The 24,555-nt window shown below is 41.9% G+C and overlaps 1 protein-coding gene across 1 annotated transcript in view; it reads left to right on the top strand.

The window, feature by feature from the left end:
* HMMR (hyaluronan mediated motility receptor) overlaps positions 1-24,555 on the top strand; it is a 46,557-nt gene that overhangs the window by 8,944 nt on the left and 13,058 nt on the right. The window contains exons 2-10 of the mRNA XM_049775653.1: positions 324-422; positions 3,429-3,508; positions 6,275-6,316; positions 9,321-9,401; positions 9,484-9,584; positions 18,794-18,817; positions 19,438-19,613; positions 22,438-22,586; positions 22,871-23,085. Coding sequence (XP_049631610.1) covers positions 324-422; positions 3,429-3,508; positions 6,275-6,316; positions 9,321-9,401; positions 9,484-9,584; positions 18,794-18,817; positions 19,438-19,613; positions 22,438-22,586; positions 22,871-23,085 — 967 coding nt within the window. The remainder of the gene's footprint in view (positions 1-323; positions 423-3,428; positions 3,509-6,274; positions 6,317-9,320; positions 9,402-9,483; positions 9,585-18,793; positions 18,818-19,437; positions 19,614-22,437; positions 22,587-22,870; positions 23,086-24,555) is intronic.

The following is a 24,555-nucleotide window of genomic DNA, read 5'->3' as shown; positions in this document are numbered from 1 at the left end:
GTTACTAGCCAAAATACTTGTTCCAGAAAGCTTGGTCTTCCAAGATAAACCATATCTTCTGTCTGATGATCCCTCAACAACAAAAAAATGTCAATAACTCACATCTTTGAAGTAGTGCATTTACATGTCACGTGTTAGGGAAAATCCCTAGAGCAGGTAAATGTGTGTGTACCCCATTTCCCCAATGTTTCAGTGTTAGTGGCCAAGCTAGTTTCAACCTAGTAATTACAGCTTCATTCCTGGCAGTGCTTGAGGATTAGACAGTCCCAGGGCTCACACCTTGGGCTCAGTAGCTTTCACTGAAACATTGTTTATGGTTCTAGGCTGTGCACCTTCTCCAAGTGCTTATGATGTGAAAACTTCAGAAGCTGTGAAAGGACCAGTATCTTTTCAGAAATCACAAAGATTTAAAAAGCAAACTGGTAAGTGCAGTAATGGCTCTCCTTTTTTTTTTTGTTTTGTTTTGTTTTGAGCCACACCCAGCTGTACTCGGTTACTCCTGGTTCTATGCTCAGAAATCATTCCTGGTATGCCGGGAATTGAGCCCGAGTCCATCCCGGGTTTGCTGCATGCAAGGCAAATGCCTTACCGTTGTGCTATCTCAGGCTCTGGCTCTCCTATTTTAAGTTTTACAATGATGGTGATTGGGAAAGAATGTAGAGGGGGAAACGGTGTTTCTATAGCGTGCAAAACTATATTTCATGTTTTTCATTTTGGAATTAACATTGACTTATGGCAGTTAACTAACATAATTGTATACCTGTAAATGCTACGTTGTTTTTGTAAATGCTTTTATTTAATGATGTTAGAAAAGGATCACAGCAATGCTTACAAAACCATATTGGTAGGAAAACCCAACGCTCAGGTATATATCCTGTCTTTCATTTGTTAGGTATCTCAACCATTCTGTAGAGAATGATTAGGGAAACCAGAAACATGCCAGATATGTAAAACAAACTGCTCTACTGATCATTTCAAAACATACAATCAAGAAAATGTTTTTGTTTTTGTTTTGGGCCAAACCCAGCAGCTCTCAGTTTATTCCTGACTGCGCTCAGAAATTGCTCCTAGCAGGTTTGGAGGACCATATGGAATTTTGGGAATTGAACCTAGGTAGGCAACTTGCAAGGCAAATGCCCTACCTGCTGTGCTATTGTTCTGTCCCCCCCCCCCTTTATAGTCATTAAAGTTTGAATGAAGATATTTGGTAGGGGTCGGAGAGATAGCATGAAGGTAAGGTGTTTGCCTTTCACACAGAAGGTCGGTAGTTCGAATCCCGGCATCCCATATGGTCCCCTGAGCCTGCCAGGAGAGATTTCTGAGCTTAGAGCCAGGAGTAACCCCTGAGCACTGCCGGGTGTGACCCCCCCCCCCAAGAATTTTTTTAAAAAAGACATTTGGTAATTGGGGCTGGCCTATATCTTTAACAATAAATGTGCAAAAACCATGTGCCATTCATTGTTATCATCTGAGTGTTATTATCTGTAAAATCAGACACCTGTAAAATCACTTTTTACATTTATTCTTTCACTTTTTCTGAGTTAATTAGCACATGTATCCTAAATTAAGTCAACCCTGTCCCATGGGTGATTAACTTTGTTCTGTTAACTTTGGCTAATAGAAGTGGCAAAGAAAGCAGCATACAGCTAGAAGTGGGTGACTGAGTAAGACCCCAGGGGCTGCTCATGCTGGCTGAAATGCACTGTCCTGTGACTCCATCTGGTTTCTTGTGTGATGCCCTTACTGCAGACCAGGAACACAATGAATAAATACTAAAAACTGCAGGTAGCAGCCCCTCATCCCCAAACCAACCATCCCCCTTTGTCAGCTGATTGCTATCTGATGTCTTCCCAATCCACCAGGTCCTTTGTTGTTGTTGCTGTTGTTGTTGTTGTCTGGGTCACACTCGGCAGTACTCAGGGATTACTCCTGGCTTTGTGCTCAGAAATCACCCCTGGCAGGCACGGAGGACCATATGGTATGCCGGGATTCAAACCACCATCCTTCTGCATGCAAGGCAAACGTGTTTCTACCTCCATGCTATCTCTCCGGCCCCCACTGGGTCCTTTTGACAAGTAGAAAAGCTGGAGTTTGTAGACACTGTAAGATCTTCTCTCATTCTTTTGGGGGAAGGGGTATATGACCCATAACTAGTGCCACTCAGGAGTTACTTTGGCTCAGAAGTTCCTGTTGGCAAGCTTGGGGGACCACATGGGATGCTGGAGATCAAACCCAAGCCAACTGCTTGCAAGGCAAATGCCCTATCAACTGTGCTATAGCTCTGGCCCCAAGATCTCTCCTTTTTCTTTTCCTTATTTTTAGTTTTCATTAAAATTACCCAGATTCGGGGCCAGAGAGATAGTATGGAGGTAGGGCATTTGCCTTGCATGCAGAAGGACGGTGGTTCTAATCCTAGCATCCCATATGGTCCCCCAAGCCTGCCAGGAGAGATTTCTGAGCATAGAGCCAGGAGGAACCCCTGATCGCTGCCGGGTGTGACCTAAAAAAAAAAAAAACCCAAGCTCAAGGGCTGGAGAGATAGCTCAGCTGTGGCCAACCTAGGACCAACCCTGATTCCATCCCCAGCATCTCATATGGTCCACCAAGTTTGTCAGGAGTGATGTCTGAGCTCAGAGCCAGGAGTAACCCCAGGTGTCACCCAGAAACACAAAAATAACCCCACCCATGCTCAGTTGGAGACCACCTAGGTTTGATTAACATAAGTACCCATACTATGTCTCCCAGCTGATTTACCTTCTGTTCTGTTAACTTTTGCCCATAAAACTGGGCTAAAGGTCTTACAGTGCTAACTGACTGAGCCTAATCAAGGAAGCTGGAATCTCTTTGGCCCTGTACTTTTTCACCTTCTTCTATACTGCTCCTTCTGAGGGGGTCCATTAAGGGTTGGATTTCAGCTTGAAGAGCCTCCCATACCCCAGCACCTGAACACTTTCAGGTGTTATCTAAAAAAAAAAAAAAAAAATTGGAAATTGTGAACTGGAGTGATATTATAGTTGGTAAGGCATTTGTCTCACACACAACCAATCCATAAAATCCCTTGACTCCCATATAGAGAAACACAGGATTAATTCCTGAGTGTAGGGGCTGGAGAGATAGCATGGAGGGTAAGGCGTTTGCCTTTCATGCAGAAGGACGGTGGTTCAAATCCCAGCATCCCATATGGTCCCCTGAGCCTGCCAGGGGCAATTTCTGAGCGTAAAGCCAAGAGTAACCCGAGTGCTGCCGGGTGTGACCCAAAATCCAAAAACAAAAACAAAAATAATTCCTGAGTGTAATCCAGGAATAAACCTTGAGCACTGCTGTGAGTGACCCCAAAACAAAAAAGGTTTAGAAATTGTATTTTGTCATTTTGATGATAGTTCAGTTTTTGACATTGACCATAATCTGTACAATTTATTTTATTACAGAATCTCAAGAAAATCTTAATTGCAGCTGTGATGGTACTGTGCTTGCTTCAGGAATAAGAGCTAAGCCTTTAAGACCAAAAGTGAGACCTCTTAGAACATTTTTAGTTGCTTTATAGGATCATTGAAAATATTTGTATCTGATATTTCCTGAGACAACATTGTGTTAAATCTATCAATGAAGGCTAAGAGTTTGTAAATTTGTAAGGAAACTTGATTATTAGGATTCTTACAAATTCAACATTTCTACCTACATCTCTACTTAATATATTGTGTTTGAACGCGCTCTTAAGTTTAGAATTACATAGCAGACTCCATTTCCCAATCATTGCAATATCTGTGAAAAATATACAGTATTTGGAGCTGAACCATAATACAGTGGGTTGTATATTTGCCTTATAAGTGGCTGACCTGAGTTTGTTCCCCAGCATCCCATCTAGTTCCCCCAGCAGTGGTTCCTGAGTTCGGAGCCAGGAGTAACCCCTGAGCATTTTCTGGTTTAGCTTCCAAGCAAAAGTATTTATAGCACCTTTTAAAATCATTTCATCTTTTTATTTTTCCTTAGAGCTTTGAGTTTATTTTTTATTATGAAGAGAGGCCATTAGCACCAGTGGTGGTGCGATGGGCCCCCTAAAGCATTTAGGATCCATGTACTAAATCTCCAGATCTTTATTTCTGGACCAAGTGTTGCAGTTATAAAATATTAGCAAGCTGTACTTTCTAAAGAAGTTGCAAGGGGCCGGAGGGATAGCATGGAGTTAAGGCATTTGCCTTTCAAGCAGAATGTCATCAGTTCGAATCCCGGTGTCCCATATGGTCCCCCATGACTGCCAGGAGCAATTTCTGAGCATGGAGCCAGGAGTATTTCCTGAGCACTGCCGGGTGTGACCCAAAAACCACACACACAAAAAAAAAAGCAAAACAGAAGTTGCACCAATTTTTTCGTATTGGAATGTGAAACATACTCAGAGTTGGAGATCTAAAGCTATAGTTTAAGCCTAGACTGTTTCACTCATTGAGAAGTACCTTAGTATATTTACATGAAATTCTGTATATACTGAGCAATTGAAACTGAAGACCTGTGGTTAATATTTTTAAATATGTATTTATAAACTCATAGGCTTAAATTTGTTGCAAATTTAAATGTGTTCAGAATAAGTTGTGTAAACCAACTTTTATTTATTTTGCTTTTTTAGGGTGTTCATACCATGTGACTCTTAGGGCTTACTCCTGGCTATGCACTGAGAAATTGCCATATCCCAGTCATTTAGGATGCCAAAGGATCGAACCAAGGTTCGTCCTACATCAGCTGTGTACAAGGCAAATGCCCTACCACTATGCTATCGCTCTGGCCCCAAACCTACTTTTTTTATTTTTATGTTTTATTAAGTCTAAATGAAGTTATTTCTCATGAAAACTTAGTATCTGGCTTGAGATGTCCTATATGTAAAACATTGGAAATATGGAAGATGTAGCCCCACAAAAAAAACCCAAATAAAAGTTTTATTAAACCCAGAAACCATAGACTTTCTTAATGGAAAGTACCATTAAGTAGGAGATTATACACTTGTGATAGTGAGTTTCTTCCCTAGCATAGTAGAATAAAATGTTCATTTCTTCTATTAGATGAAAAAATGACCATTTATATTTGTTGTGTCAAATACTGTAGAAATAAATTATATGGTATAAAAATTATATAGATTTTGAGGCCAAGTGGTAGTATAGCAGCTGGGCTTTTGTTATCAAAGTTGAAACTTAAATTTTTTTTTTTTTTTTTTTGTAATATTACTTACGGGCTGGAGTGATAGCATAGAAGTAGGGCATTTGCCTTTGCTTGCTGCCGACCTGGGACAGACCTGGGTTTGATCCCCAACAACCCATATGGTTCCCTGAGCCTGCCAGGAGTGATTTCTGAGTGCAGAGACAGGAGTAACCCCTGAGCACCACCAGGTGTGGCCCAAAAACCAAATATGTATCTACTTACTTAAATGACCTAATCAAAAATACAGGAATGTTACTATTTAATGTTAGGAGGCAGCCATCACCTTTATTTTTGTTTGTTTTTATTTTGGGGAAACACCTGGCAGTGATACAGGATTAACTCCGGGCTTTTTGTTCAGGGATCACTCCTCAGGGGCCATCATCTGGGGTGCTATGGATTGAATCTGAATTTGATGCAAGGCAAACACTCTACTTGCACTACTATTGCTCCAGCCTCAGCCTTATATTTATTATTTACCGGAAGCTTCTAAACCTAAAACACTTTTTTTTTTTTTTTTTGGTTTTTTGGGTCACACCCGGCGGTGCTCAGGGGTTACTCCTGGCTGTCTGCTCAGAAATAGCTCCTGGCAGGCACAGGGGACCATATGGGACACCGGGATTCGAACCAACCACCTTTGGTCCTGGATCGGCTGCTTGCAAGGCAAACACCGCTGTGCTATCTCTCCGGGCCCTAAACCTAAAATACTTTTTTTTTTTTTTTTTTTTGGTTTTTGGGCCACACCCGGCAGTGCTCAGGGGTTACTCCTGGCTGTCTGCTCAGAAATAGCTCCTGGCAGGCACGGGGGACCATATGGGACACCGGGATTTGAACCAACCACCTTTGGTCCTGGATTGGCTGCTTGCAAGGCAAACACCGCTGTGCTATCTCTCCGGGCCCCTAAACCTAAAATACTTTTAAGATTGAAAAGCCTTTCCTTCCTTTTCCACACATTTAGTAGACTCAGAAAAATGCTTAAAGTAGAAAAGAATTATTGGGAAACTTATTTCTCATAATTTAAAATTAAAAATTCAGCAAGGCTCTTATATTCATGATATTCTAATTTGTTTATTTCTCTTTTAAATGGCAGAAGTCTCAAAAAAATGACAAAGGCTTGAAATTGAAAAAAGAGGTAAGTAATGCTTTCAATGTATTCAAAAACAATCCTGTCTCATAGTGGACGAAGAAAGACAGAAACCAGGATTCTGGCGCAGTTTGAGTAACCATCCCATAGGAGGCAGAGCAAACTATGCAGCCCTTCAAAGGGTCCTTCCATAGATCCAGTCTTGTCTGGTGGCCTGTATGTTGTACTAGTAAAGTTGTGCTCTGCTTTGGGACAGATACAAGATAACCCATCAAGGAAAGGGAATGGTTAAAAGTTGTTGTCGTTTGGATGTTCCAGGTTCATGAGGCCACGGTGGGCCAAAGTGTGCGGGCGCGAGGCCGAGCTCCGGAGGCCGGGAGTGGGGGCGCGGCGGGGTGAGGGGCTTCCTGGTTGGGTTAGGGGTGATGGTGGTGGACAGCGGTGGATGGCGTGGGGTTCCTTTCACCCTTCCCGGGGCCTGGCCCGCCAGTCCCTGCCCCCTGGCGACTGCTCGTCTGCGACGTGTTGGTGGCAGCAGCCCAGACTCTGCAAATGCTGCCAATTCAATGCACAGCTCATTCATTCTCAGCAGTTGTCAGAGATTGAGACTCTTCTGCTTCCAGAAAGGCTTGCAGAGAGGCACCCCGAGGTGGAGGGGACCGACGGGATTAGGAATCACCGTTGGCAGTCTCTGGGGACTTTCTGGGATGCAGGGGATCAACCCTGGACCCTCCAGGGTAGGCAGGAATGCAAGGCAAAGAAACCACTCTCTTTCCAGCCCTAGAAAGTATTTTTATAGCATAGAGTATGCATGCTATACTACTTTGATAGGTAAAAATACCTCTAGTATTTTTCTAGGTATAAAGGCATAAGAGGCTTTTAGGGTATTTAGGATGTCCCCCTCAACCCCACTCTGCCCATGGTCGTGATTGATATATTTCATAAATATATGTTTATAACAGTTATAAGTCGTAGTTATAAATTATAAAACATAAAATATTAAAATATATAAAATGTTACTAAAAAGTTATAAATTAGAGACTACCACACCAGGAAAAAATGGGTTTATTGTATGCTAACGCCCTACCATTGTGCTATGGGTCCTGCCTCCAGATGGGCTGCTCTGAAGTCTTTATTCTTTTTTTGGTTTTTTTTTTTTTGGTTTTTGGGTCACACCCGGCAGTGCTCAGGGGTTACTCCTGGCTGTCTGCTCAGAAATAGCTCCTGGCAGGCACGGGGGACCATATGGGACACCGGGATTCGAACCAACCACCTTTGGTCCTGGATCGGCTGCTATTCTTACCTAGGTGGGAGAAATCAAGTGGATGATAGGAAATAGTACCTGCTTGCCTACTACTGACCAAAATTCAAGATTGAAGTGCTAGTCATGTACCTGTAGTCAGGATCCACATTCTTTGAGATCTAAGAAAGGCCTAGAAGGTTCAGTTGATTCTAATGGTAACTAATTTACTGGCTCCTAGTGATTAGTACAAGCCCAAACCAATCCTGGTGTCTGTATTGGGATTTGATAAGTAAGTGATCAATGAAAGGAGGTCTAGGGGTGTGCATGGTATGGGACTAGGTGGGGTGTCTGTTGAGCACAAGTCAGACTGAGTTTTGGGGAGCAGTGCCAGAACTCTGGGTTTGGAAGATGCTGGTACAGACCAAGTGGGATAGAGTCCCAGGACAGAAGTGCATGTTATTAGTGATATGAAAATGTGGTGTTTTCCAAGTCACTTCTTATATTTTCTTATTTCCAGTATTGCACAGATGATCGAGATAAAATAAATCGATTGGAGAGAGGCTCTTTCTATATTCAAGGGATTTCAATTTTAGTTCTGTGTGTCATTTGGCATACTAGCTTTAAGCAGATTCTCTGGGTCATAAGTGACATTCCAACAAAGATTTGTGAGCAGGCATCTACAATTCTAAAGTGGTACAACTTTTGTGCCACATTGTAGAAAATGCAGAGCTTTTCTCATTTACTTTTATATGGCTTAAGATTATTTTTTTAAATGAGTATACCTTTGCTTGGCAGATTTCAGGAGTTCACATCATATTTTACCTCATTGGGTAAATTCTCTCTTTCTCTCTTTCACTCACTTTCTCTTTCTCTCTCTCTCCCTCTCTTTTCCCTCTCTTTCCCCTCCCTCTTATACTACTCATAAACCACTCACACTGAACTGGTAATCATCTGCCAGTAACCACTTTTTTCTACCTGTTTTACCCTTTTGTCTCCATTCCTCTCCTTTTTGTCCTTTCTAGTTATAATCAATTTGTTGTCAGAAGCTAGGAAAAATTTTTTTGTTCATTTGTTGCTTCCTCCTTTATGTTCAGTCATATTTATGTTTTTTTCTAACTTATTTCACATAGCATCGACATTTCAAACCCCATTCTTATTGCAAATAAGATTTTAAAATATAGTTGAATATATTGTCTATGTATACTACATCTTCATTGCGGTTTTTATTAGAGTATTTAGTATGCTTCCATAAAAAAAAAGTTGTTGTCATGTTCTTGCTAGTATGTGGTGGATCAAATATTAACATTTTGTTTGTTTTGGTTTTCTTTTGGTTTTGGTTTTTGGGCCACACCTGGCGATGCTCAGGGGTTACTCCTGGCTCTACATTCAGAATCTACTTTTGGTGGGCTCGAGGGACCCTATGGGATACTGGGGATCAAAACCAGGTTGGTCACATGGAAGGCATACACCCAACCCTCTACTGTCTCTCTAGCTCCTCTTTTAGTTTTATTGCACATCTTTTGTCTCTACTATTTAATTTACTAAAAATAGTTAACAACTAGAGAATTGCTGGGTGTGGAAGAAATCCAAATAGATTTGTGGGATGTTGTGAAGTTTTATAATAATATGATGAATTCTCTGGGTTCTCCATCTTAAGAAAAAAGAAGAACCACCACACGAACAATTAAGTATGGTGCTGGGTGTGTGTCAAAGTTCTTGTTCACAGAACAAGAACAGGTCAGAAAATTGGTCCTGAATAATGACCGAGTTGGTATTTCTAAATTTCTTGTGTATTTCCTTTGTGCTTAGTTATCCGAAAATGGCCAGAGGAACCAGGAAGTTCGAAACTGTGAGCTGCTGAAACACAGCCAAAGAGAAACCAAGATGAAGGTGAGCAAAACCTGCAGAGATCCTACTGTGCTTGCTCTTGGACCCCTGCGTGCTTCCTAAGGAGGTTTTCTCTATTCCATAGAACGTGATGGCCAAACAGGAGGGCATGGAGATGAAGCTTCGGGTTACCCAGGAGACTTTTGAAGAGAACCAGGGGAAAGTCACACAACTGGAGGGGAAACTGTGAGTAGCTGAAAGGAGAGGAAACGGGTTCAGTGGAACACATTCAGAGCCACCTTCCTGCTTTCTCCTGTTTACTGAGATTCTAAACTTTCTCAATGGTTCTCTCATTGCCTCCCTGAATATTTGATTCATTCTTTTTTGTTTTGTTTTGGGCCATATCCAGCAATATTTTGATTACTCCTAGCTCTGCATTGAGGGTGGTACTTTGAGACCATATGGGAGGCTAGAGATTGCACACTTTACCCCCTGTACTATCTCTCCAGTCTCTCCCACCACTGCTTTTTTAGGAATGGAGAGATTGGGGCTACACTTGCCTGTTCTCAGGGTTACTTCTTTTCTTTAAACTTAGTTATCATGAAATTACATAGTGTTATTCATGGTTGGGCTTCAGCCATACAACATTTGAACACTGATCCCGTGACAGTTGTCCACTTCCCTCCACTGTTCGCCCCCCACCGACTAGTCTGCTTCTGTGAGAGGTGCATTTTGGTTTGTTCTGTTGTGGTTTTGATTTTGGGTCATACCCGCAGTGCTCAGGGGTTACTCCTGGCTCTGCTCTCAGAAATCGCTCTTGGCAGGCCTGGGGGACATGCAAGGCAAATGCCCTATCACTGTACTATCTCTCCAACCCCATCAAGTGGCAATATTGATCCAAAAACAGATCAATAAAATCCAATTTGTGATCATTGTTGTATCATAGTGGTGTGACTTTGCTGCAGACATGTTAGCATCCATAAGCAAAAACTTAGTGGGTTAGATAAATCTCAGTAGGAATAAGCAGATACACAAGGCGGACGAATATGAAATATGAAAATGAAATAAATGAGACCACACAAAATGAATTGTATGGGGACCCACGTCCAAGGGACGAGAGAGAAATTTTATTTTTCAGGTGATGACTTATTTAAGCACAGGCTTTGGAATGCAGGGTGTCCTCAGGGAAAACAAAGTTTAGGAGATCGTCCAGAGAAAGTACAATGGGGGACCAGGCCTAGAATCTACATATCGACTATCCTATAGGTGAGAAAGAGCCCTGCTGGAGGTTGGTGGTGGAATTGTTTTTGGGTAAGCAGAAAAACAGGTTTAACAAGGAAACAGGAGGAGAGATATAGAAATATTTATGATGTTAATCTAGTTGCCAGAAAATAGATTTTTTGGGGGGACAGAAATAATTGTTTACCATCATAGAGCTAAACTCAGAAAAACAAGCTGCTGGCACCAGGTTATACTAGAAATATGAGTCACAAATAAACTAGCCAGCGGGGAACTATTGGAGGGCTTTGGTACAGACATTTCTTTGTTTGCAGGAAAGCTGAGGCAGAATTTCTATACAAGAAAAGGAACAAAATTTAAATAAAGAGAAAATGTAATGTCACAGAATTATAGCCAATAATCCACATAAGGGTCAATAATTGACTTCTCTGAACGGGCATTTTGGCAAATAATTCTTGGGAGGAAAAATTAGACACTGTACCAGGAAGGCAAAAAGCCACGTCTGGTGCATGCCCCCGTAAGTGGGGGGGGGGGGGGGTAACATGACTTGAAGCCATTTTCTGAGGATTGACTGGGCTGGTTGGTGCTACTTGACCCTCTGTGTGCAAAACAACTAAAATGGAAAATATTTTAAAGATTTAAAAAGGTGGAGTGCATGCTCTGCATACAGAAAGCTCAGGTATAATCCCTAGCATTGCTTGGTGCTTGGTTCTGAAAGGTCCGGGCCTCCTAATCTAGCTGCCGAGGCAGAGAAATGAAGAGGCTAAAGCCCCAGCAAATGCTCCAGCAAGTCCTTTATTTCTGACCGAATGGTCAGGGTCAATGTGTGCCCAGAATAGGACAGAGAGAAAGACCACCTGTTGGTCTAAATTCGTTCTTATATACCCTAAGAAGGGGGGGGAGAGAAGGGGGCAGTGACGACTTCCTTAAGGGCGGGACATCCGCCAAGGTAATACGAGTTATTGGTGGGGCCTAGGTAGTGACGACTTCCTTAAGGGGCGGGGCATCCGCCAAGGTTGGTGGAGGAGGGGCTGACTTCCCTTTTCAGTTCCTAGAGTATGATCAGAGTTTCCTCACTAATTTACATCAGAACCATAGAGATAGGTTCTAGTATCTCCCGAAGTGACCCCAAAACAAACAGCAAACTTGAGTCAGCTGATTATATGTGAGGTTACATAGAATAATGGCTTAGAGTATATAGTGAAGTACAGAGCAGTAATGACCATGAGTGAGGCATTTGTCTTGCATGCAGCCTAGCTGGGTTCAATCCTCAGCATCCCATATGGTCTACTGAACTTGCTAAGATTAAGTCTTGAACCCAGTTGGTTGTGGTCCCCCAAAAAACAGAAAACAAAACAAAGTGTCTCCCTACCGTCCCTCCACTCTCCCTCCCTCCCTTCTTTTCCAAGAGCTGACACGGCAGCGCCTCTGTCTCGCTTTTTCTTATTTTTTCCTCCTTCCCCCCTATTTTTTCTCCATTTTTCCTCCCTTCTCCCCCCTCTACCATTTCCCTCTAATAATGCAAAAAGAAAAAACAAAGTGTACAGTCAGCTTGGCTAACAGCACACTATTTGGTACACAGTAAGCATTTGGTATGATAGTCATATATTTGTTTTCTGCTTTTTGGCATTTTCATGTAGAAGGAAAAGACTGATGGAAAATCTGAAATAGAAAAATTCTTACCCTCTACAATAACCCCAATAGTTACTGTGCCTATGCAAGGGGATAAAGAAAAGGAGGGGGAAAAAAGCACAAAACAATCATTTTCCACATGTTTATTTATCGATGATCGATTTTTTTTTTTTTTTTTTTTTTTAGGAACCATCAGCTTTATTCATGCCCTAGCCACCACGTGTGTGTGGCCTATCTCATAACCTTTTAAGCATTCAGCCATTCCAGGCTACCCTGCGTCTAAACTCTTTCAGCCATCTTCCTCAGAGCGCCCAGCAGGGCCAAAAGGCAAAGACCGATCGATTTTTTTGACGTCTTTATTTTGGTGTGGAGATTACGGTTGATGTCTCCAATATTATTTTATTTTATCTTGTCTTGTCTTTCTCTTTCTTTTTGCATTCGAGCATGAGTTGATTTCAGAACCGAGACTATTGTGTGGTGCCTATCTTTATTGCTGTAGTGCTCACCGGTTATTTAATTTGATAATTTTTTCTGTATTGCTGTGGTACTCTTTTTTTTTTTTTTTTTTTTTTTTTTTTTATTTTTGGGTCACACCCGGCAGTGCTCAGGGGTTGCTCCTGGCTGTCTGCTCAGAAATAGCTCCTGGCAGGCACGGGGGACCATATGGGACACCGGGATTCGAACCAACCACCTTTGGTTCTGGATCGGCTGCTTGCAAGGCAAACGAGGCTGTGCTATCTCTCCGGGCCCTGCTGTGGTATTCTTAATTACCTTTTTCACATCCTCTCTCAAACTGAGGTTGGAAGCCTCTAGAGACTCAGCCCATTTTCAGTGTATTTGACTTTTGACTTCTTTTTTGTTTTTTCTCTTATTTTGTACCCCAATCTATTGCTTTTCTTGCCTTCAAACAAAACCACATACCTCAATTTTTCTAGCTCTGCCTCTTAAATAGAAGGGGAAACGAGGGTTCCAGGACCAAACAGATATGAGATCACTAATACTAAGCCAGACAAAGAGGGGTCCACCTACTCTAGTAACCCGGGGGGTGATGGTGGGGTATATGGGATGTAGAAAGGGAACTGGAATGGGGGGAGGATATAGTTGGTGATGGATATTCCCCTGATTCAATGTTAATATGTACCTAAAACTCTACTGTGAAAGATATGTAAGCCATTATGGAAAAAAATATGTTTTTAATCAGAAACTTTCTTTGACTTACATGTATTATTATTATATCAATTATATGTTATGTCACTAGATTATGTTATGTTAGCTTACTTCATTATGTTAATCAATTTTGTCTCTTGAATAAATTCTTACAATAAAAAAAAAGATAGCCTTCTCAAAGGATGGATTGTCTGCATGCTGTGTTGTTTATATGAATGATTTAATGATGTTTAAAGAAAGTGTTAATTTGTTTGTTCTTTTACTGCCAAATGAATATAACAGGAGTTAGAGTAGTAAAATAGTAACTATAATTGAACATTGGGGAAACATGCATTAAATTGTACCTTAAAGACATCAACACAGTGTAATATAAGGACATGATTAATCAATGGAATCATCTACCAAAATCTATGGAAACTGAGGAAGGCTTTTGATTTATGATCTTTTTTTTTTTTTTTTTTTTTTTTTTTTGGTTTTTGGTTTTTGGGTCACACCCGGCGGTGCTCAGGGGTTACTCCTGGCTGTCTGCGCTCAGAAATAGCTCCTGGCAGGCTCAGGGGACCATATGGGACACCGGGATTCGAACCAACCACCTTTGGTCCTGGATCTGCTGCTTGCAAGGCAAACGCCGCTGTGCTATCTCTCCGGGCCCTTATGATCTTTTCTTTTTGTTTTTTTTTTTTTTGTTTTTTTTTTTTGATTTTTGGGCCACACCCAGTAATGCTCAGGGGTTACTCCTGGCTATGTGCTCAGAAGTTGCTCCTGGCTTGGGGGACCATATGGGACACCGGGGGATCGAACCGCTGTCCATCCTCGGCTAGCGCAGGCAAGGCAGGCACCTTACCTTTAGCGCCACCGCCCGGCCCCTATGATCTTTTCTTATCACCTATGTATATGACTAGAGTTAGCTCTATTGACTTACATTCATTATGAATAAATTACATTTTAATGTGGGTAAAAGAAAAAGAATACATTCAAGGAATTAGTTGTTCTGGACATTGGTTCCCAAATGAACTCTTTTTATTTTTATATATATTTTATTTAAACACCTTGATTACATACATGATTGTGTTTGGGTTTCAGTCATGTAAAGAACACCACCCATCACCAGTGCAACATTCCCATCACCAATGTCCCAAATCTCCCTCCTCCCCACCAAACCCCGTCTGTACTCTACACAGGCTTTCATTTTTCCTCATACATTCTCAATTTTAGGATAGTTCACAATGCAGTTATTTCTCTAACTTAACTCATCACTCTTTGTGGTGAGCTTTATGAGGTGAGCTGTAACTTCCAGCCCTTCTCTTTTTTATGTCTGAAAATTATTATTGCAAGAATGTCTTTCATTTTTCTTGAAACCCATAGATGAGTGAGACCATTCTGCGTTTCTCTCTCTCTCTCTCTCTCTCTCTCTCTCTCTCTCTCTCTCTCTCTCTCTCTCTCTCTCTCTCTCTTTCTCTCCTCTCTCTCTCTCTCTGACTAATTTCACTTAGCATAATAGATTCCATGTACATCCATGTTTAGGAAAATTTCATGACTTCATCTCTCCTGACAGCTGCATAATATTCCATTGTGTATATGTACCACAGTTTCTTTAGCCATTCGTCTGTTGAAGGGTTTCTTGGTTGTTTCCAGAGTCTTGTTATGGTAAATAGTGCTGCAATGAATATAGGTGTGAGGAAGGGATTTTTGTATTGTATTTTTGTGTTCCTAGGGTATATTCCTAGGAGTGGTATAGATGGGTCGTATGGGAGCTCGATTTCCAGTTTTTGGAGGAATCTTCATATCGCTTTCCATAAAGGTTGAACTGGATGGCATTCCCACCAGCAGTGGATACGAGTCCCTTTCTCTCCACATCCCCGCCAACACTGTTTGTTCTCCTTCTTTGTGATGTGTGCTAATCTCTGTGGTGCGAGTTGATACCTTATAGTTGTTTTGATTTGCATCTCCCTGCTGATTAGTGATGTGGAGCATTTTTTCATGTGTCTTTTGGCAGTTGTATTTCTTCTTTGTCAAAGTGTCTGTCCATTTCTTCTCCCCATTTTTTGATGGGATTAGATGTTTTTTTCTTGTAAAGTTCTGTCAGTGCCTTGTATATTTTGGAGATTAGCCCCTTATCTGATGGGTATTGGGTGAATAGTTTCTCCCACTCAATGGGTGGCTCTTGTATCCTGGGCGCTATTTCTTTTGAGGTTCAGAAGCTTCTCAGCTTCATATAGTCCCATCTGTTAATCTCTGCTTTCACTTGCTTGGAGAGTGCAGTTTCCTCCTTGAAGATGCCTATAGTCTCAATGTCCTGGAGTGTTTTACCTGTGTGTTGTTCTATATATCTTATGGTTTGGGGTCTGATATCAAGGTCTTTAATCCATTTGGATTTTACCTTCATACATGATATTAACTGGGAGTCTTAAGTTCAATTTTTTGCAAGTGTCTAGCCAGTTGTGCCAACACCAGTTGTTGAAGAGGCTTTCTTTGCTCCATTTAGGATTTCTTGCTCCTTTATCAAAATTTGGGGGATTGTATGTCTGGGGGACATTCTTTGAGTATTCAAGCCTATTCCACTGATCTGAGGACTTGTCTTTATTTCAATACCATGCTGTTTTGATAACTATTGCTTTATAGTAAAGTTTAAAGTTGGGGAAAGTAATTCCTCCCATATTCTTCTTCCCAATGATTGATTTAGCTATTCTAGGGTATTTATTGTTCCAAATGAATTTCAAAAGTGCCTGATCTACTTCTTTGAAGAACGTCACAGGTATCTTTAGAGCAGTGGTCCTCAAACTATGGCCTGCAGGCCACATATTGTATTTGTATCTGTTTTGTTTCTTCATTGCAAAATAAAATATATGCAGTGTGCATAAGAATTCGTTCATGGACCCGGAGAGATAGCACAGCGGCATTTGCCTTGCAAGCAGCCGATCCAGGACCAAAGGTGGTTGGTTTGAATTCCGGTGTCTCATATGGTCCCCCGTGCCTGCCAGGAGCTATTTCTGAGCAGACAGCCAGGAGTAACCCCTGAGCACCGCCGGGTGTGGCCCAAAACCACCCCCCTCCCCCCAAAAAAAGAATTTGTTCATAAGTTTTGTTTTTACTATAGTCAGACCCTCCAATGGTCTGAGGGACAGTGAACTGGCCCCCTGTTTAAAAAGTTTGAGGACCCCTGCTTTAGAGGGATCGCATTAAATCTGTATAATGCCTTGGGGAGTATTGCCATTTTAATTATGTTAACCCTGCCAATTTATGAGCAGGGTATGTGTTTCCATTTCCATGTGTCCTCTCTTATTTCTTGGAGCAGAGTTTTATAATTTTCTTTGTATAGGTCCTTCACATTTTTAGTCAGTTGATTCCAAGATATTATTATGTTGTTATTGATATTATTTTTCAGATTTGTCAACAGTTGTATTAAATATTATGCTGGCCCCTCATTTGGTGCATATATGTTTAGGAGAGTGATTTCTTCCTGCTGTACATATCCCTTGATTAATACAAAATGTGCATCTTTGTCTCTTACAACTTTCCTGAGTATAAAGTTTGTATCATCTGATATTAGTATGGCCACTCCAGCTTTTTTATGGGTGTTGTTTATTTGGATAATTTTCCTGCAGGCTTATTTTGAGTCGATGTTTGTTCTGACTATTCAGGTGTAGAAGGTTGGATTGAGTGTTTTGATCCATTTAGCCACTCTGTGTCTCTTAACTGGTGCATTTAGTCCATTGACATTGAGAGAAAGAATTGTCCTGGGATTTAATGCCATCTTTTTATCGAAATCTGGTGTGTCTTTTGGTCAGTCTTTTCTTAAATTAGGTCTTTCAGTTTTTCTATTAAGACTGGTTCGGGGCCGGGCGGTGGCGCTAAAGGTAAGGTGCCTGCCTTGCCTGCGCTAGCCTTGGACGGACCGCGGTTCGATCCCCCGGTGTCCCATATGGTCCCCCAAGCCAGGAGCAACTTCTGAGCGAGTAGCCAGGAGTAACCCCTGAGCGTTACCGGGTGTGGCCCAAAAACCAAAAAAAAAAAAAAAAAAGACTGGTTTTGAGTCTCTAAAGTTTCTGAGCTATTGTTTTTCTGTGAAACTATGTATTCTTCTGTCAAACATGAAAGTGAGTTTTGCTGGGTACAGTATTCTAGGTGAAGTATTTATTTCATTGAGTTTTGTTACTCTGTCCCACCACATTTTCTGGCCTTGAGTGTTTCTGGTGACAGGTCTGCTGTAAATCTCAAGGATGTTCCCTTGAATGTAATTTCCCTTTTTGATCTTGCTGCTTTCAGAATTCTGTCTCTAACTGTGGGATTCGTCATTGTGACTACGATGTGTCTTGGGGTATTTTTTCTGGGGTCTCTTTTGGTTGGTACTCTTTGGGCATGCAGGATTTCATCACATATATTCTTTAGCTCTGGAAGTTTCTCTTTAATGATTTTCTTGACCGTTGATTCTTCCTGGAGATTTTCTTCGTGGGTCTCTGAGACTCCAGTGATTCTTAAGTTGTTTCTGTTCAGCTTATCAGAGACTTCTACTTTCATCTGTTCCCATTCTTTGACTAATGTTTTCATTGTTTGTTCATTTGCTTTAATTTTTTCCAATCTCTCCCACTGTATGGAGTTGTTATTTATCTCATCTTCCACAGCACCAATTTTATTCTCAGCTTCTGTTAGCCTTTTGGAGATCTCTTCCATTTTGTCATTCAATTCATTTACTGAGTTTTTCAAGCCTGTTATTTGACCTGTTATTTTAGTTTGGAGTTTTGTGATTTCTGTTTTCATATTTTCTTGGTTCTTATTAGTGTTCTGTTCAACTCGATTCATGGTTTCTTTGAATTCTTTGAGCATCTTCCATGTTTCTTTTCTAAACTCCTTATCTGAGAGATTGATTAGTTGGTTGGCCATTTTCTGGTCATCAGAATTGTCCTCTTCATTCTCTATGTTTGATGCTGGTCTGTGTTGTTTCCCCATTGTCACATTTGTATTGTGGGTTTTTCTACGTGTTGTGTTGAGATTCATTGGCTAAATGATGTGCGCGAGGTGCCGCTAGAGGTAAGGTGTCTGTATTGCAAGCACTTGCCAAGAAAGGACTGCAATTCGATCCCCCAGCGTTTCATATGGTCCCCCCAAGCCAGGGGGAGTTTCTGAGCGCTTAGCCAGGAGTAACCCCTGAGCATCAAATGGGTGTGGCCCGAAAAACCAGAAAAAAAGGGGGGGGCCAGTGAGGTGGCACTAGAGGTAATGTGCCTGCCTTGCAAGCGCTAGCCAAGAAAGGACTGCGGTTCGATCCCCCGGTGTCCCATATGGTCCCCCAAGCCAGGGACAATTTCTGAGCCGTTAGCTAGGAGTAACCCCTGAGCATCAAAGGGGTGTGGCCAAAAAAAACAAAAAACAAAAATATGATGTGCATTGCCATGCTCCTCTGGCTCTGCCCTTTCTAGGTTGGTCGACTTGCCTCCAAGGAGGTGAGCCCTCGTGGATGATGCCTCACAGAGGATCAAATCTTAGGCCCAAGCATGCAGCAGAGAAGACAGTCCGGAATGAAATGGTTGCTTCAGTGATCCAGCACAGTTCTTAGTGTGATTTTTTTTCTGCTTGTTGCAGTGGCGTTCTTTCATTAGAAAGAGCGCAGGGCCACGTAGTGCTCTTCTGGAGTCTCTGGGAGAGCGAATATTCTGGGCCCTTTTCGGCCCACTCCCAAGAGCTTCCGGAGACAGGACAGGAGACAAACACACACAGGCAGCACTCACAGTTTCTCACAGTCGGGCCCCACTGGGCAGGCATCCCAAATGAACTCTTATTGGGGCCGGGCGGTGGCGCTGGAGGTAAGGTGCCTGCCTTACCTGCGCTAGCCTTGGAAGGACCGCGGTTCGATCCCCCGGCATCCCATATGGTCCCCCAAGCCAGGAGCGACTTCTGAGCGCATAGCCAGGAGTAACCCCTGAGCGTCACCGGGTGTGGCCCAAAAACAAAAACAAAACAAAAAACCAAATGAACTCTTATTGAATGTTATTGAACATGTAATTTTCATCCTCCACTCATTTTCCCCATTCACAAATTCTGTACTCTTTAAAATTGTTTGCAGTTGTGCATCAGAACAGTTGAAAAAGTATAAGCTAGAGATAGCTCAATTAGAAGAAACTCTGAAAGAGAAGATTCAAGAAGTGTTAAGCCTTCAGCAGTCTCAAGAGGAAAGTGCTATGTTGTCAAAAGAAGTGCAAGACTTGAGTACTAAGTGTCAACTGCTTGAGAAAGAAAAAGGTATACAAATGTTTTTATTACTTTCCTCTAATATGTTCTATGATATACATTGTCTGATTATACATTGTTTGATTAGATTTTTGTCTGGGAGTTCTTAGGAGTCACAACTCCTAAGTCAGGGGTTGTTCCTGGTGTTGCTCAAAGAACCCTGATGATGGGAACCACATCTGAGCGTCCTGCATGCAGAGCTTAACAACTCCAACCCCCTGAGCTGTCTTTATAACCCTAAAAAAAATTTTAAAGAAACTTTCAAAAATAATATAGGTGCTATAGTACATTGGGGAGTGCATTTGCTTTGCATATGGCTGACCTGGGTTCGGTCTCTGGTATCCCATATGGTCCCTCTAAGCACTGCAGAAGTGATTCCTGAGTGCAGAGCCAAGAGTAGCCCCTGATCGTCACCCGGTATGACCCCAAAACAAAAACTAAAGACAAACTAAATAAATAAAATTATATAGAAGAAAAATTTAAAAATCACCCTGCCAACTTCTTAATTTTAAATTTAGTCACCCTGCTGTATAATGTGCATCCAGACCTACCACCAGTGCCAGCTCCTCTCCAATGACCTGGCTTTCCCTCCTATACCTACACCTTACCTCCTTATTAAACTCATTTTTTGAATTTAGTATTTAAATTTGACCATGTGTGTACAATACTATTGGCTCTTTGATGTAAAAGTTTTAATATAGGGCTGAGTTGATAATATAGCAAGTAGATTGTCTGCCTTGCATGTAGTCAACCTCGGTTGGATCCCTGTGTACCACAAAGAATGATTCCTGAGTAGAGCTAGTATTAACCCTCGACCACTAAAATGTGTGGCTCAAAATCATAGTAAAAAAAGTTGGTAGGGACACAGAACCAGATTTGAGAATTTTTTATGTGGCATATAAAAATAAAACTTTATTATAGCTGGGAGTCGGGAGAAGTTCAGTTATGTTGTTAAAGGTAACCAAGGCTGGTCTGGACCTATGTTGGGGTCTGGGGTTGGAGATGCCCAAGCCCGGAGAGAGGTCCCAGGGATCGGGGATGCTCAGGGTCCGAGGAAAGCCCACTGCTCAATTGAGGGGACAAAAACCTTGGAGGATACAATCACATGTAGGTTTACTTAAATCACGGAGTGCTCTGGGTCCACTCACAGTCACCTGATGCAGCAGGAATTTTCAGTCTGTAGTGAGACCCTGAGCTATTCCTCACACAGGTTTTTAAGGAGTTTTACATGGTAATTAGCAAACAGGTCAAAGTATTTCATAGGTTGTACAAATTGTATGAGTTTGAATTTTACCAATGACAATCTCAGAAAATGGCACAAATCCTGCCCCTTCATGACCTCACAGGTGGTCCCTAGGTGTGTACTGATTTGGCTCTGGGAATGTTCCTTGCTAGCAGGGCAGAGGTCCCCTGTGCCGGGGTTTTGGACTTGACTATGGGGGAGGTCATGAAGTTATTTTGTCAAAGAAAAATCTTCTAGCAAGCTAGTGACAGAAGCAAGATCAACATTAGTCTTAACTATTTTTATGTTTTCTATATCACCCCATATTTGTTTTGCTGTATTTCATAGTGCCTGAATGATTTCCTTTTGAAACTGTTTCAGAGTCTGCTTTTGTTAGAGTGTCTTATCATGTATTAGAGTGGAGAGTCACTCTGGGCTGTAAAAACTTTTTAGCCAGCATGTGACAAAAACACATGTTCTTAACTCATAACTACTTTTGACCTAATATTTTTTTTAAATGCCCAAATGTCTTTTTGATCTCTTTCTTTTTTTTTTTTTTGTTTTGTTTTTGGGCCACACCCGGTAACGCTCAGGGGTTACACCTGGCTATGCGCTCAGAAATTGCTCCTGGCTTGGGGGACCATATGGGACACCGGGGATCGAACCGTGGTCCGTCCAAGGCTAGCGCAGGCAAGGCACGCACCTTACCTTTAGCGCCACCGCCCGGCCCCTTGATCTCTTTCTTAAAGATCCTGTTATTTTCTCAGTATGCATCAAGTGAGCAGGAATAATTCTTATCTTCTTTTTTTTTTTATTTGGTTTTTGGGCCACACCCGTTTGATGCTCAGGGATTACTCCTGGCTATGCGCTCAGAAATCACCTCTGGCTTGGGGGGACCATATGGGATGCCAGGGGATCGAACCGCGGTCCGGTCCGTCCTATGCTAGCGCTTGCAAGGCAGCCACCTTACCTTTAGTGCCACCTTCCCGGCCCCAATTCTTATCTTCTTGAGCCAGTCCACTAGCTAGCCTGGGGCCCCATGGCCAATGAGGCTCTGCCTGCCTGTCAGGGGTTCTGAAATAAGTTGCTGGGGGAAAAAACAACTTCAAAGGCAAGGAAGGGTTTTTCTAAGCTGTATGAAAAAGGGCAAACACAAATTTTATAAGAGGAAAAACTAGTTTCTTGCTTACTATATTATTTTAATCTACTATTCCTAAATATTATTATTTGAAGCTCTCAGATAAAATACAAGAACACAGAATTAAACCCAAACTTAATGTCTGGACTCAAGGCCAAACTTTTTCAAAATCCAAACTCAACAATGTTTCTCATTCTCTGTAGCATACTAAACTCAGTCTAAGGGAGTATGATGGGAACTGGACTTCTTTAAATGAATATAGTGTCAAATTAATCCTTTTTTGTTGTTTGTTTATTTTGTTTTTGGGTCACATCTAGCAGTGCTCAGGGGTTGCTCCTGGCAGGCACTGGTGACCAAATGGGATGGTGGGATTCAAACCACCATCTGTCCTGGATCGGCTTCCTGCAAGGCAAACACCCTAAGCTGTACAATCTCTCCGGCCCCTAATGAGTCCTTTTAATGTTTTCATTTTTTAGAGGATCTTGTCCATGAGTATAAAGAACGAGAAGAAAATCTATGTTCTGAAATGCAAAATTTGAAGGAGAAACTTATTCTTGAAAAACAAGAACAAGAAAAACTGCGACAAAAAGATTTGCAAGTGGATTCCCTCCTGCAACAAGAGAAGGTAGTTTATATTATTTAGTTTTTGTCTTTTCACTTGTTTATTTTTATTTTGGTCACATCCGGCAATGCTCAGGTGTTACTCCTAGTTTTGCATTCAGATATCACTTCTAGTAGGCTTGGGGACCATATGGGATGATGAGAATTGAATCCAGGTTTGTCCCAGGGTTCAGTTGGAAAGCAAATGCCCTACCACTGTGCTCCAGCCTGCACTTGTTTGTTTTATTCCATGGATTTTCTGTGCACAAGAGAACATTTCAATTGTCTATCTCTTCTGCTGGCCTATAGGAATTGTCCTCTAGTCTTCAGCAGAAATTATGCTGTTTTCAAGAGGAAATGACTAAAGAAAGGAATGTCTTTGAGGAAGAATTAAAAAAAGCCCTGGAAGAGCTGGATATGTTACAGGGAAAAGAACAACAAGCTGAAAAGCTGGTCAAGGAACTGGAAGAGGAAGTAAGATCTAGAGCAGAAGAACTCAAACTTCTAGAAGAAAGGCTGAAAGGGTTTGTATTTATCTGACCTGATGTCACTAGTTTACTTTGGATACTTAAAAAAAATATTTTCTAGTTTATTGCTTCTGGGTTCCCATACCTATTAGATAGTGGATAAGGTTAGGATTATTTGGGATCGGAGGAATAGACACAAGGGCATAAAGGACATACAGAAGATGTTCATACAGATGTTCATAGATACCAGTTGAGCCTCAGATGTCTCAGATTTCGGAGCCAGGCCCTGTCACCCACTGAAGTCAGAGCTTTAATTTAAAAAAGGTTCTCTTTAAAGAGAACCTGGTGGTCAGGGAGAGAGTTCAAAGGCTGGAGCTTTTTCCATGGAATTTTTCCATGCTGTGTGCCCAAATAGAGCCTGGAACCTCATGATCCCAGGAGCTGTTGTGAGCACCATTGGGATTAATCCAAAACAAAATTAAAGAGAACCTGAGTAAACAATCAAAAATATGGGGTCCTGGGCCAGAGAAACAGCATGGAGCTAGGTTGTTTGTCTTGCATGCAGAAGGAAGGTGGTTCAAATCCTGGCATCCCATATGGTCCCCTGATTCTGCCAGGAGCAATTTCTGAGCATAAAGCCAGGATTAACCCCTGAGCACTGCCAGGTGTGACCCAAAAACCAAAAAAAAAGGGGTGGTGTCCTGGGGCTGGAGTAATAGTAACTGCAGGTAGGGCACTTGTCTTGCTTGCAGCTGACCTGGGTTTGATCCCCAGTATCCTGTATGGTTGTCTGAGCACCTTCAGGAGTAATTCCTGAGTCAGGAGTCACCCCTGAGCACTGCAACGTATAGCCCAAAAACTGGGGGGAGGATGGGTTTCTTTGCTTTTTGAGAGGGGGGAGTTTTAAGGTTTTGGGGGCTATATCTGGCAGTGATAAGCTTAGAACTTAATTCTGGCTCTGCACTCAGGAATGGAATCATTCCTGGCAGGCTCGAGTGGTCATACTGTGTGCCAGAGATCAAACCTGGGTCAACTGTCTGCAAGGCACACATACTCTACATGCTGTTCTGTTGTTTCAGCCCTGAGTTCCTTTACTCTTGATATTTTCAAAATACTACTTCACCAGTAGTATTATAACAATAATTCATTTAGAGAAGAAAAATATTAAAAATTGGCAAATATCTACCTTGTGATCAGTAACATCTTCATTTTCTACCAGTATATTTACACATAGTATAACTTATACCTCTACTTCATCATTTTGGGGGCCAGCTCTCTTACTTCAAAATAATAATTAGGGACTGGAGTGATAGCACAGTGCTAGGATGTTTGCCTTGCAAACAGACAACCTGTAATGTGCCTAGATTCAATCCTCGGCATCCCATATGGTCCCCCAAGTCGGCTGGGTTTGATTTCTGAGTTCAGCCAGGAGTAGGATGGACCAAAGTTCGATCCCCTGGCGTCCCATATGGTCCCCCAAGCCAGGAGCGATTTCTGAGCGCATAGCCAGGAGTAACCCCTGAGTAT

Source organism: Suncus etruscus, chromosome 6, assembly GCF_024139225.1.
Source record: "Suncus etruscus isolate mSunEtr1 chromosome 6, mSunEtr1.pri.cur, whole genome shotgun sequence".
Classification (NCBI taxonomy): Eukaryota; Metazoa; Chordata; class Mammalia; order Eulipotyphla; family Soricidae; genus Suncus; species Suncus etruscus.
The sequence above is the reverse complement of the archived record's forward strand: the minus strand, read 5'-3'. Positions and strand labels throughout refer to the sequence as shown.